The 16424-nt window shown below is 34.7% G+C and overlaps 2 protein-coding genes across 2 annotated transcripts; both read right to left on the reverse strand.

Moving 5' to 3' along the window:
• Window positions 1-473: 473 nt before the first annotated feature.
• Window positions 474-9140, reverse strand: LOC110723929. Its single transcript, XM_021903341.1, has 8 exons — window positions 8920-9140; window positions 8275-8743; window positions 6489-6861; window positions 3176-4671; window positions 2897-3010; window positions 2531-2682; window positions 1780-1898; window positions 474-679 (listed from the first exon to the last, which is right to left on the reverse strand). Exons 2-7 carry the CDS (start codon window positions 8704-8706, stop codon window positions 1850-1852), a joined length of 2616 nt encoding a protein of 871 aa, XP_021759033.1. The 5' UTR covers window positions 8707-8743; window positions 8920-9140; the 3' UTR covers window positions 474-679; window positions 1780-1849.
• Window positions 9141-10265: 1125 nt separating this feature from the next.
• Window positions 10266-16184, reverse strand: LOC110723930 (putative BPI/LBP family protein At1g04970). The gene is made up of 6 exons (XM_021903342.1): window positions 15560-16184; window positions 13378-13517; window positions 12823-13174; window positions 12049-12297; window positions 11690-11815; window positions 10266-10655 (listed from the first exon to the last, which is right to left on the reverse strand). The coding sequence occupies exons 1-6, from the start codon at window positions 15971-15973 to the stop codon at window positions 10431-10433; spliced, it is 1506 nt and encodes a 501-aa protein (XP_021759034.1). The 5' UTR covers window positions 15974-16184; the 3' UTR covers window positions 10266-10430.
• Between the last annotated feature and the right edge of the window lie 240 nt (window positions 16185-16424).

Raw genomic sequence — 16424 nt, forward strand, 5'->3', positions numbered from 1 at the left:
ACTAAAGTGAGGGAACCATGTTATATCACTTACAAATTACAGAAACAAATATTCTAGATAACTAACGTACAAATGCATCAGAGAAAGGGAAGAGACAAAAAGAACCTGTAATTGATGCAATACATTGATTATAGCCATGGCTATGTAGTATATAACTCATCTCAGATTTCTTGGGACTAGATGTGCATGAAAGTCATGCTGATAGATTAAAAAAAAAAAAAAATTGTTCGCGTTTATAATTATTTTTTGAATTTGGATCTTAAATGCAGTCAGAAAATTGACTAATACTTTGAATGAATAACGTACGTTTCCAGTATTCACCCATACTATCCACAAAACAAAATCAGCTTCAATGACAATCAAAGGATCAAAACACAATAACAGCAACAAAACCAAAAACGACCGAGTCAAACTTATATGGCCAGAAGATGATCATGGACTTACTGGAAGCTCCAAACTTAACTCAGCAAAAATTTAAAGAAAATAAAGGCTTTGGATATCATTATTCATCAAATGCTTGGGCACCCGAAATTTAAGGGCAAACCCTGTACAAATTTAATCTAGAGGGCTGTGAAAGAAATGTTATACAGCGCAAATTACCGCAGGAATGCTACATATTGTACAAAAGAGGAGAAAAAGACTACCCTATAGGCTGAGAACTTCATCCGCAATAATTTACCTGGAGATGAGAGGAAAGTATTATGAGAAAGACTTACATAACTCGATAAAATAAATACCGAGTATTTGAAACAAGAACAGATAGATTTTGCTAACCTCATTTGCTAATTTCTATACTACGTCATGTGTAAAAAAACCCTAATTTCATACAGGAATTTCCAGGATTTTTTTTTTAGTATTCTCAGACAATGTCTGACTGATGAACAGATTTGCAGTATTCCCATGACATAACCAGCAATTAACATTAATACAATCAAATCAGCTCTAAATTTATGGATCACCAACTTTTTAAGGCTTCTCATGTTGGTTAAAGCAACTAGTCCATGCCTCATGCTGATTGTCTTCTTATAACCAATTGACAAAAGCAATAACATCAGACACTCAGAAACTACCTAAACCACATCACCCAGAGTTCCAGACTAATATTTTGCAAATGTACAACAATGCTTAGATGCTACATCCAAACGCACCATGCACTCTCAGTTATGTTCCTTTTTCCATGTTCATTATAGGTCCCGTTTGGTTTAATGTAAAACATTTTCAATGGAAAATTAGTTTTCATGGAAAACATATTTTCAAGGAAAAACACAATTGCAAATTAGTTTTCCTTTGTTTGGTTGCATACAAGAAAAGTCCAAGAAAAATAAAAAATAAGAGTGGAAATGTAAGGATAAATGAGAGAGAAGTAAAAAAAAAAAGGTAAGGAGGAAAGATGAAAATGTGGTTTCCCTTGTTTTGGAAGGAAAATGTTTTTCATCATTAAGGATGGAATTTTCCACCCTTGAAAAATTGTTTTCCACTCCTTAACAAACCTTTTGCATCAAACCAAACAGGGCCATAGTGAAACTTACAATGTTACTGAATTTAAATAATTCTTAAGGAAATGAAAAGTATACAAGTTCATTCAAAAGAAAACCATTACAAGGTATAATACCATGTATTCTTTTATTTTTATATATATTACTGTAATTAATAAAATTCAGTGTCTCCACTACCCCCCACCCAAAAAAATTAAAAAAAAAAAAAGACAAAGCCTATCCAATCTCTAAAAACAATCCAATACAACTTCATTCAAAAGAAAACCATTACAAGGTATAATACCTGAAGACATATGAGCTGTATGCCATGAAAGGTCCTGAAAGCATCAAGTACAACATTAATCAACATCCAATCAGCTAGCGTTGGGGCAAAAAGCTCGTCTCGTCTCATCATAGAACCAACTGCAAGGCATTGGCACATAATTACAAATGGTAGCATAACACTTCAAAGATACAAGGAAAAAAAAATTCCAATCAACATTCCTTTTTTTTTTTTTTTGGGGGGGGGGGGGGGGGGTACTTTTATCCACTTGTTTATCAGCTCCCCAAAATCTTTGTATCTTTCTTGTCCTTCTGCATAGCATTTCTTTCTTACTAATTTCATTCCTAATTCGTTTTGGGATATGTACGACCCAGGATAAAACTATTATGGCACAGATAAATGTATACATTACGTAATCCATGTACTTCATTGGTAGATGTCTCATATGATGAAAACACACATATCTATGCTCATAACTATTAGAAAAACCTGAATGCCTACAACCAGGAAACACTACCTAACATTTTTTATTTAAATTCAATACAAGTAACAGCATCAGTTAACTGATACATGTTTGCACCAGAAAAAAGTTAGGTTGTACATAGTCAGTTACGACGAACCTTGGTTGACATCCAGAAGAAGAAAAAAAGGTACCCCGTTACGACAACCTAGTACGAAATCTCTCTTTCTCAACAGACAAATCACACACATCCAATAATTTCAATATTGCCACAAATTTAACATTGACAGCCATAAATAACTACACACATACTTGCGTATAAAAACTGGCTGCTTCTGGTCATTCATTGGAGAGCCTTGATCACTTTTTTCAGCGTCTTCTCCAAACTTCCTGAATGGAAGGACTTCACATGGGCCTTGAACTAAACCCGCCAGCACCTTGCTATCATGAGTAGACTCATAGACCTACCAGAAACAAACATGTCAAATCCACCGTCATAACCCAAATTTCATACTTGCAAAGTTGCAATGGCCAACATCATTCTAGATGTTGTATAATTATATATCAGACTTTACTATGACCTTTATGAAGTCAAAAGGAGAAAATGATAACAAATTTTCTATATATATATATATATATATATATATATATATATATATATTTTATAATAAAAAGTACCTCATTGTTTTGAGGAGCACCTGGGCGGCCAACCTCCTCTGGCAAGTCATCAGGAAAGTAACACCTATGGACAACAAGCCATTTCGAACCAGTTTGAATATCCTCCCACATGTCCTGATGCATAATAGAAACATCATTATACGGCCAAAACATGATTTAGCTAAATAGGTGTATGAAAATTACGGATCAAATATAACTTGTATTTTAAAAGTTGAGTAAAAATAGCATTCTACACAAGAAGCTAAATGGCATCAAGATGTTGATGTGGATAACATTTACCTGGAGCTTTACAGGTATCAATTTGCCATTTTTAGAACGGAGGAGGACATAAGTCTGCAATTGATATACCATTCCATTGATGCGACAAGACCGAAAAAACTTCTTTTCATCTACGACTCTATCTGCGTCACCAACCCAGTCAGCTTTATGCAAGCAACTCTCTGAAGTGTCAGTAAACTCCTTAGCAAGGTCACTAATCCTCTCCATCTCAACCAGATTTTTCTGCGCAGCATCTTTTTCATCACTATTATCAATGTCACGCTGGGGGGATTCAATTACGCCATTGCTGTCACTGTGTTGATGTAGTGAAGTTTCAACACTATCTAACACTTTTTGATCAACATTGTTTTGATTGCTTGATGTTATTAAGTCATCAAGTTTGTTATTTGCTTCAGGTATGGCTGGAAATTTGGGATGTGCCTCAGACATCAACCTATCTTCAGAAGAAGATTTTTCAGATTTCACCTGCAGGGAAGGTTTATCACTAGAAGGTTCATTTGATGTTGATAAAGAGGGATCTACTGCAGTTTCTGTCGTGTTGTTTGAGCAATTTTTTGACCTAGGTTCATCTTCCTTCAAGCCTTTCGATATGCCCTTTCCATCAATCTCACTCCCACGTCGCAGGATTGACTCAGACGATGGTTCAACAACTTTAATAGCCTTAGAGTGCGCTTTAGAATCTTGGCTTCCATTTGTCTTTGCATTTGGCTGATTCACCTGAGTGTGTGGTTTAAAATCTTGGATTCTGTCTATCATTGCATTTGGTTGGTTCATCTGAGAGTGTGTTTTAAAATCTTGAAATCTGTCAATAACTGCATTTGGCTGATTCACCTTCTCATCCAAGGATCCCGCCTTTCTCTCGGAAGGCAATTGAACTCCAGTTGTGTTCGAAAGGACTTTTGGTACATTCATATTTCTGGTAACACGGCCATATTTAGGAGGAAACGGTTTCCCATGGCTCATTGTCAAGCACCTAGGACAATGCCATTCTCCTCTAGGAATGCTTTTTGCATTGTGTGATTGAAGACATCCCATATGGAAACCCTTCTCACAAGCATCACAAACCACCATATTTTCAACCTCATTGATAGCTAGCTTGCAGAACTGACATAATAATGTCCTGTTCATATAATCCCTTGAAGGAGGAGTCCACACAGAACGTGGAGGAGGCTTTGGGTTCAGAAACTTCTGCACTATCCTAGACACCTCAAGATGGTGATTGACAGCAGGAGTATGAACAAATGGCATACCCTGAACTGGGTGATGCATAGTAGGCAGAGCTCCAGGAACCGAGTGACTGACGATGACCCCTGGCATGTGACCAACAGCTGATTGTGATGTCACTTGTGGACCACTTAAACTGACATGAATGTCAGATCTTGCAGGCAGTTGAGCTGGTACCACATTCTTTGTTCCAACATTAACCTGCATTGGAGGTTGAGGTCGCAGGTGTACAGGAGTAGTCCTCACCATATGTTGATTAGTTGCAGAGCTCACTGAGAAATAGAAAGTATATATGTATAAGTTTGCAGCTATTCAACAACCTCTACATGAATTAAGGTACTAAAATTACTACAATAGATTGAAGTTCACATAATCTGCAAAAAAAAAAAAATTAAAAAAAAATAAAAAAATTCACATAATCTATAACTGTGACATATGAACAATTATACAATTAAATGAGAAATGCTGGAAATAACAAATAAAATAAAATAAAATCACCATGAATCAAATGATATCTAGAGCATTGTGGCAAACTAACAAGGTAAGCTTAAGCAGCAAAGTAAAAGGCACAAAGTAATGTATGCATAATCATTATAGCATGAGAAATCAAAATATGAGGTTTGAAGAGAGAAAAAGTGAGGTTTGAAGAGAGAAATAAATAAACAACGTGAATTGTGAACTTCCTAATTGAAGCCTAAGGGAGCCAAAACTTCGTTTATAAAGTGGCAAAGCCATAGATAAATCAACAAAAATGTCCAATCAATATGGCATCCTAGAAATTATATCAACAATCTATATGTAACAAAAAGTTGTTGATTAATTTATAGTTTTGCCATTTGATGTGATAAACTCGTACTTTCTCAGGAAGCCTCTTTGCTAAGTCAATCCCTGTTACAGGAAGAAACCCACTTCATCGCTTTGTTTCTAGCACTATTATTGTGTCAAAAACTTACAAAACCTTTCTAAGAAATGAAGCGCCTTCTAAACTATAGCTCATCATATGTGTACATATCAGGTACCAGAACAACCAGCAGCTGCACAGGATTTCAGGTTACTTTGGCAGGTGATACTACTTAAGACCTTATTTCAACAAAGGTAAAAAAAAAAAAAGGGGACCTATATTCTCTACATGGGGATATTAATAATTAAAAAAAAAAATACTTTCTTAATGCCACAAGCACGCACACACATACACACATCCTAAGATAAAAATCTAATACATCTAGAAAATTGCGTGTACACTTAGGATGATTATAACACATTGCTGTATAGTGCACGTTCATGAAGTATCAAATAAAGCAATCCTTTGTATCTTACAAACTTGATGTCATTTATATGAATAATGCCCCTGGCCAATAATGTGACTCATAGTAAAACAAGGGTATATAATGGTGTAAGGCCCATATTATGATACAATGGGCAATCATCCTATCAATTATTTTCTTAATCAATGTCTAGTAGTACGAAAACAGGTGACTGGTGCTTAAAAAAAAAAGAACAATTTTTTAATTTATTTCTCTTGTGGTTAGTGAATTTTGATCAGTTATTAGGACTCAGTAATATCTCAGTAACCTTAAAATTCAGTAATTGTTAAGGCACTAAATGAAAACTGATAACCACTGTATGATACATTCAGTAAAACAAAAGAACCCAAAAATTCAGTAAAACAGACACATTCAAACCATTACACTGTAAGATACATCTCAATAACAATGTGCAATTGTCCTTATAACTGATCAAAACTCACTAACCACAAGAGAACCTTCAAAAAACCACAATTACTGAATATGTCATAATTATTAAGATTATACATCTGTAAAAGGCAACTAAATGAAATCTGATGCCACAATAGAAAATAATTTATTACACCTATAGTTTCAGCAACAAATGCTTAATATTATGCATTTTTATAGAAATGTAAACAGCCAATAAAAAAAATTAAAGCACTTAGAACAAGTCAATAGCAGCAGTATGACTAGGCAACTAGCTCATCATGCAATCATGACTCAACACATCTAACAAAGAAGGAAAAGAGTTATAAATAAAATCGAACTTTATCAGAATAGATGGGCAACGGCAAATAACAAACCTGGAACATGAGGCAAAGATTGCCCATTCGGTCTGACGTCAAGTCTTATGTGAGCTCTATCAAGTCTAGGAGGCATCACAGACGTCGGATCCCTTCCCATATTATTTGGAACTGAAGAAACAACTGGAGGGCGAGCTTCAGTGCCAGAAGGGTGTTTCCGCACGGGCATAGAAGCTGCAGAAGAAACACTAGCAACAGTAGTAGGAGGTTGAAAAGCTCCTGTGGACACAGGCACATGACCCACTTTATCAGAAGGGAACCCACGGACTGCGGAAGTTGGTCCACGATTCTCACCAACAGCCCCAGTAGCAGTTTGCACTCTCTGAGATGAAAATGTAGAAGGCTGTGCAGCAAACGCCTTGGATTCTTCCATCTACAATATATATCAAAGGAACAGAAAGTAGTCTGATCAGGGCTAATAGGTCTGCAACTTTGCATGCATGACAGATTTAACTATCCTCACTGGGCTATCTCAAAGAACATAGCATTAGTAATAAAAATAAACAATATAAACAGAATAGAACTATCAGGTCAAGCAATTCCAAATTTTATTTACCAGCACAGCCTACTACACAACACGAGCAAAAAGACAGTTGCATTCTTATCCTGAACTGGGAATAAAAAATCCTACTCCTTCATAATCTAATACTAAAACCAAAACCGTAGTATTTATCATAGACCACACAAAAAGCCAAACAAAACTGTCAATGATTATTTTTCCTATCAAAAACAGCACATGCTACTCAGAACTATAATGTCAAACAAACAGGCAAAGCTAATAGCAACCACAGATTGACACTCAGCAAGATTGATTTTTCATATTAAAGCTTTAATGACAAGTTCTAGATTCCAGGGACCGAGCAGACCCAAACAGACAAGTAATTACCTTTACATTTAAAGCCGAATAGCTCTCAGGCTGGCCTCAGTAGTCAGTACTCAACATAACTAATGGCTCGTTTGGTACGAGGTAATCAAAATGCAACTTAAATTAAGTAACTAAATTTAAATATGCCTGAATATATATGTTTTCACAAGTTTGGGGTAAAGAGTTAAGAGTATGGTTTCTCATATTACTGAATAAATCATCAAGTATATAGACTAGACATAACCTAGTCAATCTAGGTGATTAGGAAACAATCATAACACCTTACCTCTCCAGAAGTTAAATCCTAAATAAGTAAATATCCTAGAGATATCCTAATTAACCCAATATCAATATGAAAAAGGCAATATATCACACAAATATATTTTCCTGTATTGAGTATATTTCATATCACTAACAAGTACGAGTACAATGAATCAATATCTCTAAAACCTCATGTTTTAATGGACAATAAATGTCACGATTATGTCAAACAAAGGTCAAAGTGGTGTGTGTGAACAATGCATAGGTCAAACAAGGGCATTTAATTTGATAAGGACGGAGTAATAAACAGATGCAACAATAACAATAAGCTATGTGTGGCATTGCAAAGTAAATTAGCATAAAGAATGTAAATTTACATACAAATGCACTAATACGACACCCTATCGAGCAAACACGAAAATTATCAAATTTAAACCTAATGCTTTAATCAAAGCTTTAGTCACATAGATTCAATTATTTTTGAATGATCGACATTGTCCTCCTCCAACCTTTAAATCAAACAAGTAGCACCCTTCTTTCTCAGATTCAGCATAAATTACAACATTAATTCAATAGCAAACTTAAATAAATCACTAGCAAGTATAAAAACAAAACCAACAAAACTCAAATTAATAAAATAACGACGAACAAAAACCTCACCCTGCGCTTACTAAGAGCAATCTTATCCGAAATCGAGATCTTTGGAGGGCGAAACCCTACATTTCGATCCTTCAATCGATTAAGCCCTAAATCTTCAATCACAGCACCAAAAGCTTCGGTAGGAAGAATATCTTTAGGAGCCAATTCCTCACACATAGACACAACCTTACCCCTAGCTTCCGCCATCATCGCCTTCTCCGCAACCGTCGGATCTCTTCCAGCTCTCATCCTTCCTAAAGCAGATAACACAAGCACAATCTCCGCCACTCTCTTCATCTCCACAACATCCTTCTTCCTCCTCTTCGCCGTCACCAATTCACCACCACCACCACATCCGCCGCCGTCAATCGCAACCTCGACCTCCATCGCTCGCTTCACACCACCGCCACCGCCGCCGCCGATGTCGCCGGAAATCGGCAAACAATCATCCATAAGACAAAGAAAGCGCGAGAAACAAAGGTCGAAGTACCTGCAATGGAGAAAAAAACAAGCAAAGAGAGAGATAAGCCGCCATTGAAGGAAGAGGAGAGAGAAAGTGAGAGGAAGGAGGAGAGAGAAAGAGAGGGAAAAACTCAAAAAAGAGGAAGAAGAAAGACGTTAATAAAATTGAGAAATTAAAAATAAAGAATCGAGCAAAAATGAAACCTTATTTTGGCGGGTAAAATTGATATTATGAGAGGAATTTGTAGTACTAGTATAATTGTCTGGAAAAATTGAAGGAGAGATTGGTAGTAGTATTTGATTACTCAACCAAAAACGAAGAAGAGAGAGAAAAAAAGGCAGGTGAATTGAAAACTGATGAGAGAGAAACTTAATTTAGGGGTTTTTTTTATTTTTATATTTTTTTATTGATTTATTTCTTCGGACTTTGTTTTATTTCTCTTGGGTTTTAGTTTGAGTTGGATTGGTGTTTCTTGCAAGCCCACCTTTGAAAGGCTGGCCTCTTTTATACAGAGTCGTAATAATTTTTTTTTTTTTTTTTTTTTTTTTGTGTGTGTGTGTGGGCCTGTCTGGTAATTAGCTAATAGCTGGTTGTATTAGCTGGTTTGACTAGCTGATTGTGTGAAAATGTTTGGTAATTAGCTGTTAATTGTTAGTTGTTTTAGTGTATTTAATAGAAAAAAAGCTAATTGTACAATGAGCTAATTTTAAAAAGCTCTTATAATGAGTTTTTTCTAAAAGAGTTTTTTGAGCCCAAAAAGCTCTTTTAATAAGCTTTTTTTTTTTTTTTTTTAAGAAGCTCTTTTAATAAGCTATTTACCAAACACCCAAATTAGCTTTTTAAATTAGTCAAATATCTAATTGGACAAAATAAGCTAATAGCTCTTCACCAAACACACCCTTCTCCCACCCCGATTCACCCTTTAGTCTAATCCGGATTTGGAGTTCAGTTATGGATGATAAACCGAAAATAACTTCTCAATTATAACTAGATATCTCTTTAGTTTTCTCCCATCTTTATTTGTTTAATGATTGTTTTTTATTTGTTATTATTATTAATATTTTTTTTATGACATTCATTATAACAAACTTTTCATTTGATTTGTTATGAGAATTATTGGAAATAACTATTGAAATTTCCAAAATATCCTTTTAACTAATGTTCTTCATTTCTTTCATTAAGGGCAAACTTGCCTTTAACTAGTAGAAATATACCCTTCAATAATAATAATCCCTCCCCTTGTAAGCAGACCTTGTGGGGGTGTTTGGTAAGTTGGAATGTGGGATGGCCGGATGGAGAATGGGAGTTTTGAATCCCATTTATAACAAAATCCCATGTTTTTTTTTTTTTGTTTTTTTTCTTTTGCATGAACAATTGAATTCCAATGCCACAACTTTTCTCCAAGGAGTTAAGCCCTGTTTTTATTTCTTCAAAATGCAATTTGGCGCTTAGCCATCAAGTTTCCATGAAAGGAGCTTCATGTGGAAAACACGGAAATGTTCGGTTCTAACTTCTAACAATGTCTGTTCAACATAGCACACAAAAAATGAATTAAGGTGAAAAAAAGGGATACTTCGTATTAACAAAAGAACGAGTACAGACGACTTCTCTGATTTATTGATTTACAATACAGAAATATCCAACCAGGAGAAGGAAATTACAGATACAAAAAGTTACAATAGGGACAACGACACAATGGATACTGAAGTATATTTCACATGAACAAACGGAAAGAAAACATGTCTCTAAAGCTATGTTTTGCCAGAAGCTGATCTTCAGTAAATGCGACATTGCTACAAACAGTAACTACAGAATCAGAGTAGACAATCTCTGCATCTTGAAGAGTGAAGCCATGGATCAGTGGCAAAGGAAATCCTTTTATCAAACGCATGTTCAATTGTGGCAGTAGCACATCTTTTAGCACCTCTGCGATTACTGGCTGCAATATAGTGCCCATATAATAGTTAAACGATACATAACGTTATAAGTTATAACTGTCTTAGTCTCTTAGACATAGTTGGAGATATATTTAAGAGCAAGGTTCTCCATTATATCATCTTTGGTACCAATAATCCTATCCTCGTATGAATCTCACCAAGTCACCATACTAGAAAACCACAAATCCAAGGTAATTAAGATGTCCTATTAGTACTTAATGTCCTTAGTTAAAAATCATGGACCCGGGAGGGAAGTAAGATTACATTTGAAAGACCAGATAAAGAATAAGAAAACCTAAAATGTACTTAGCCATTAACAGGGTAATTCGACACCTACAAGAACATTTAGGTCATACTTGAATAGTTGTATAAAGGTTTCTTGTACTATGTTTGGATTCAAAACATAGTGTCTAAATTTAATGGTCACTTGTATTATCGATGGATGTCTGAAAAAGTTGTCACGTCTTTTATAGTATGGTTTATGATTGAATTTTTCCTAGTATGCCCTTGCTTAATTTATTGGGAGAGTTTAGATTAGAAATAACATCACTACTACTCTACTAGTTTTTGTGTGAATGCACAAGTTAAAAAAAATGAAACATGATCAATATAAATTATAAAAATTTATCGAAATCTAAGCAATGATCTAAAAACTTTATTGTCTTTGTAATATAATTTTTAAAGTAATCCTAGTTTTACCTCTCTAGATGTCTGGTTTATTACTTCACTCTTAATTACTAGAAAACCACAAATCCCTCGGCTTCTTAAATGTACAAACATGAGGGATCGGTGACTTCCCCTCCTCTCTTTTTTTTTTTATTTATTTATTTTTTTTTTAGAAGATCCCCTCCTCTCTTTAGTATCCTCAATTTCCCAAATACAGTACTCAGGAAAAGCTTTTTGCGGAAAACATAACATCATATTGTAATTTTTTAATATTAGCGAAAAATAACAGCAAAAGGTTTCTGTCTTTGACCAGATTGCTAACAGATTCACCATTAATCTTGCATGCAGGCAATGGGAGCAGAGGGCATACCTCAATTACATCAATCTGCAGATCACCAATTTTACTCCATTTAGCTGACAAATTAAACTTATCCAGTTCAATGTTGCCTGTCAGGTTATTCCCTGAGATTACAACGGAACCTGAAGAACTAATTACCTGCATCATAAACTTGCAAGTTTAGCCCATTAAATGTGTGCTGCAAAGATTATGTCTAAGATTTAGATTTGAGAAATAAGTATTATATGGTATGTTTCAAATCATGTCATGCTAGTTAAGAGAGGAAGGACAAGTAGTTCAGCAGAAAATTCAAAAAATTCCTTGGTTGGCACTAATACTGGCAAAGATGTATGTAATCTAAGGCACCACATTAGCTATATAAATAAACTTACCACAGATCCACAAGCAATTGGCACCGCTCCCCCATCACTCACAACATTAATTGTTATTTCTGCATTGATAGTTGCTTCCATTTCATCATCAAACACGTGCACATATGGAGGAGAAGCCACTGATAAGTCCAAAGCCATTTTGGCATTGGGATATTGCTCATAAAGTTGGGGTACAACTTCTTTCCACTCGCTAGTATTCAGAAGAGACTGATCTGGTATTTTGTCAACTCTCCACTCCATAAGACCTGCCTAACTACAGAAAAATGTAGTTAATTTCGGCCCTACATCACATGCTGCAAGGGAGTTGAGCAAGATTGTTTGACACAGTGAACTAGTAAAGTTTGTAGTATTCAGCTTGTTACAAGTGTGCAAGCCAAATATATTAGAAAAAGGAAACTAGAAGAGCTTAATCTTATATCTGCAATGCTAAGAGATGATTTCTTGAGTTTATCATAGATTGTAGCTTTGCCTTCCAAATGTGTTTTTTGCAAAGATGAGAGATACGTAATTTTTTATAGTTTCTAAATAGAAAAACTACATCCTCAAGGCACAATTCAATATACATTTCATTAATGCTTTTGTGTCATTTATTGTTTAATAATTCACAAAAAAAAAAAAAAAAAAAAAAAAAAACATAACTAACCAATATTGACAAGAGGTTAGTAATGAAGTTTATTATAAACAGCATGCCTTGGCAACAGAAAGGTATCAAGATTAACTCATAATGGGACCCAGAGGAACAAGAGACGAAAATATCAAGCCAAAAAGACTTACATTGAAATACACTAAAGCTGCAGAGTTGAAAACATCTTCATGCAATGACATTGCTATCATCTTAGCAGGAGTAAAGCATGGAACTGAAGTTTGTAATATGCGGTGCTGATGTGGGGTGGCCAGAGCTCCATTCCTTGGAATAAATAACCCATTTATCACAAAACCAATGGAAGAATCACTTAAGGTGGGATCTCCAACAAAGGTAACATTTAACGCAGAAGATTCATCCACTTTTATTTCTGTAGGAAGAGACTGCAACAAGGAACCAATCTTTGAGATCCCTTCATTAAGTTTCTTTACAATAGCATTCTCAACTGCTGATTCGATATGGTTACTAAAGGCATCCACCACCCTGCGAGTTAAGCATCACATGCAGTCATGCACTCTGTTAAAACCATTCTATGAACAGTTCAGGGACTTCAAGGCCACAATATTTGGAGTCTTATTTGAGAAGTAATAGCTCATGAATTATAAATAAATAAATAAATAAATAAATAAATTAATTAAAGTGAGATACCGAGTTAAGATCTTAAGTACAAGATCTTAAAACCATACCCTTGATATAGCCATGACGCTCCACCATCTAACTGAATATCGATGTCATCTACGTCACATCTACTATCCAGGAGGGACAACTTAAGACCACCACCTTGGTTCTCCAAGCTTAACTTTAAGCCCGCCTCCATATCTTGAACCTTTGGAAAAGTAACATTCATCAATTACTTTTCACGAAAACTGATAATAGAGAATAATTTTTTTTAAAAATAAATAAATAAATCCTTCAAAGGACTCTGTAAAAATACAATTCCATATATCCTAGTATCAACTTATAGAGGTAGGTAATGATTGATCAGCATTATATTCCTTTTTCCGCAAAGATCATAATTTGTACATTCAGTCATTGACTAGGAATCTACAAAGATATATTTTCATTTGCTTTGATTCGATTGGACTAATAACACAAGTCAGATATCATCTACTATGTTTAAACCATTCAACATCAAGATCAATCTGGAAATCTAGTTAAGAAGAAATTGATTCATTTGCAACATATGCTTCCGCTTATCTGACAGTATCTAGAGTTCTAGACCAAAAAAAAAAATGAACAAGTAGATAAAGCAAACAATATGACGGCTCCTCAAAATCTCGTGGAAAAAGAATGACCGAGTTCACCTTAAAACCTTCGACAAATTTACTGTACCTTGTAAAAGAAACTATGTCCACACACACCACGCAGCACAGCAGCAGCAACATAAGCAGGGTTTTCATGGAATCATGTGTATAAATTTTTTATACTACGTATTATATCATCTCCAAACAGTCTAAAGCAGCTAGAAAGACTGCTCTCTAGAGACTCCCAGGGAGCAGAGAACAGTCAATTTCATCTTCCCAATTAAACAAACTTGACAATGGCTACTAGTAAAGTCAAAACCAAACTTTCGTCTAATCGTCTTCTTTGCAGTCCAGCTAATCCAATTGAGTTTTTGATAATACAACAGTCCCTAGCATTCCATAAATACAACTACATTCCAACAAAGATTAATCTTTGCTTTTGTCTATATCATACCTGATCCCTCCAACACACTGATCCCTCCAACACAGGAAGCTACAGATAGGCCTACATTTTCTAATCAATGTCTTTCCCCAATAACTGATAAAAGAGCATATTAATAAATATTTTCTGAAGTTTAATAAATCCTTCAACGGAGTCTGTATATAAAAATTTCAATATATCCTAGTAACAACTGATAGAGGTAGATAATGAATGATAAATGTTATATTTCCTCTTCCTTCCCAAAGATCACGACTTTTACATTTAGCTACTGACTAGGAATATGCACAAAGACATTTATTTATTTTTTTAACTTGCATCAATCCCGTTGGACCAATAACACAAAAATCAATATCATCTACTATGCTTTAACCATTCAAAATCTTGATCAAACAGGAAAGATAGTTAAGAAATACTCAATCCATTTGCAAATTTCGCTCATCTGACAGTAATCTAGACAAAAAATATGAACAAGAAGAAAATAACAAACAATGTTACACGTTCTCCTTAAACCTACTAATCAGGCTCTCCAAAAAATAGCAAGAAGAATGCCCTAGTTTTCTCTTTAAACCTGCTGCAACATACTCTGTAAGACGCATCATCACTACAAGTCAAGTGAATCATCACTCATTCCCTCTTAGCTAACATATGCTCCGAATGCTTACTCTTGTAACTTGTGAAGGAAACCATATCCACACACAAACCACCACAGCACCAACAACATAAGCAGGATTTTCGCCGAATCATAAAACAGTCAATTGCAAATCAACAGTCTAAACAGCTGGAAAAACTGCTCTCTACAGATTCTTAATGAACATAAAACAGTCAATTGCAATCTTCTCAAATCAACAAACCTGACAATAGCTATCAGAAAAGTCTAATCCAAGCTTTTTGCCTGCTATGTAGTCCAGCTAAATCGATCCAATATTCATTAATACAACAATTTCTAGCAATCCATTAATACAACTACATTCCAACAAAGACTAATCTTTGCTTTTGTCGATAAACATTTCCCTCCCAGAAAGAGGAAATTGCAAATATGCCTAAAGTTTCATCTAACAGTTCACAGTTACAGTAAAATCATACCGGAATGATAAAATTATAACCGTTATAAACTCGACAACCCTCATTGATTAAACATCATGACATAGTGTAAAAACAAAAGAAGAGTGATAAAATTAATACCTCAACTGAAGCTTTTCCTTGATCAGAAACTTCAACAAACCAATTCTGGTAAGTATATTTCCAATCCATACTTAAATTAGCAGTTGCTTTTGAAGCTTTGATTCTAATTTCATCATCACCCACTTCAACATTTGATGAAAGAACATCAATATGATAAATTATTATGTTGGAAAGAACAATTTTGACTCTTCCCACAAGTAAAATTCTTACAGTTCTCTCAATTGGGGGAAGTTCAAGTGGGGTTAGAGAAGAAATTGCTTTATCAGTCAATAAATCTTTGAGAAAATCAAGACCCTTTTCTGAAATTGATACAGAAATAAACCCATCTTGTTTTGATTGTAATTGGGCATTTGAAATTATGCAAATTAGTGATAAAAAGATGAAGAATTTTTTGAAAAAAGTTTGAGCTGCCATTAAAGAGTGAATGATGAAATTGAAAGCTCAAAATTGAGGGTGATTTTGTTTTTTGGGGTAAGATTAATGTAGAAGGGAGATTTGGATTTATTAGCTAAGGAGGAATCTGATACTTCCTCCGTTTTTTTTTATTGCATCATAGGGGTTTTGGAGGTAAAATTTAGTAGTGGGAAAAAGTAAGAGAGAGAAACGTAAAAATACAAAATTGTCCATGTAATGTAAGATAAAATAAAAAGTAAGTGTGAAAAAGTAAGGGTATGTTGGGTATTTGCAGTATGAACATAGATATTTTTTATCCTAAAAAGGAAATGATGCAATAATAAGTAAACTTCCTAAAGTAGTAAGTGATGCGATAAAAAAAGAACGGAGGAAGTATTATTTATGATCATAATCGTAATCAGTACGTTTTATGGGTTTGGTTATTAGAACAACGAGTGACGGTGCAAATAAT

This window comes from Chenopodium quinoa, unplaced genomic scaffold (assembly GCF_001683475.1).
Source record: "Chenopodium quinoa cultivar QQ74 unplaced genomic scaffold, ASM168347v1, whole genome shotgun sequence".
NCBI classification, from domain to species: Eukaryota; Viridiplantae; Streptophyta; class Magnoliopsida; order Caryophyllales; family Amaranthaceae; genus Chenopodium; species Chenopodium quinoa.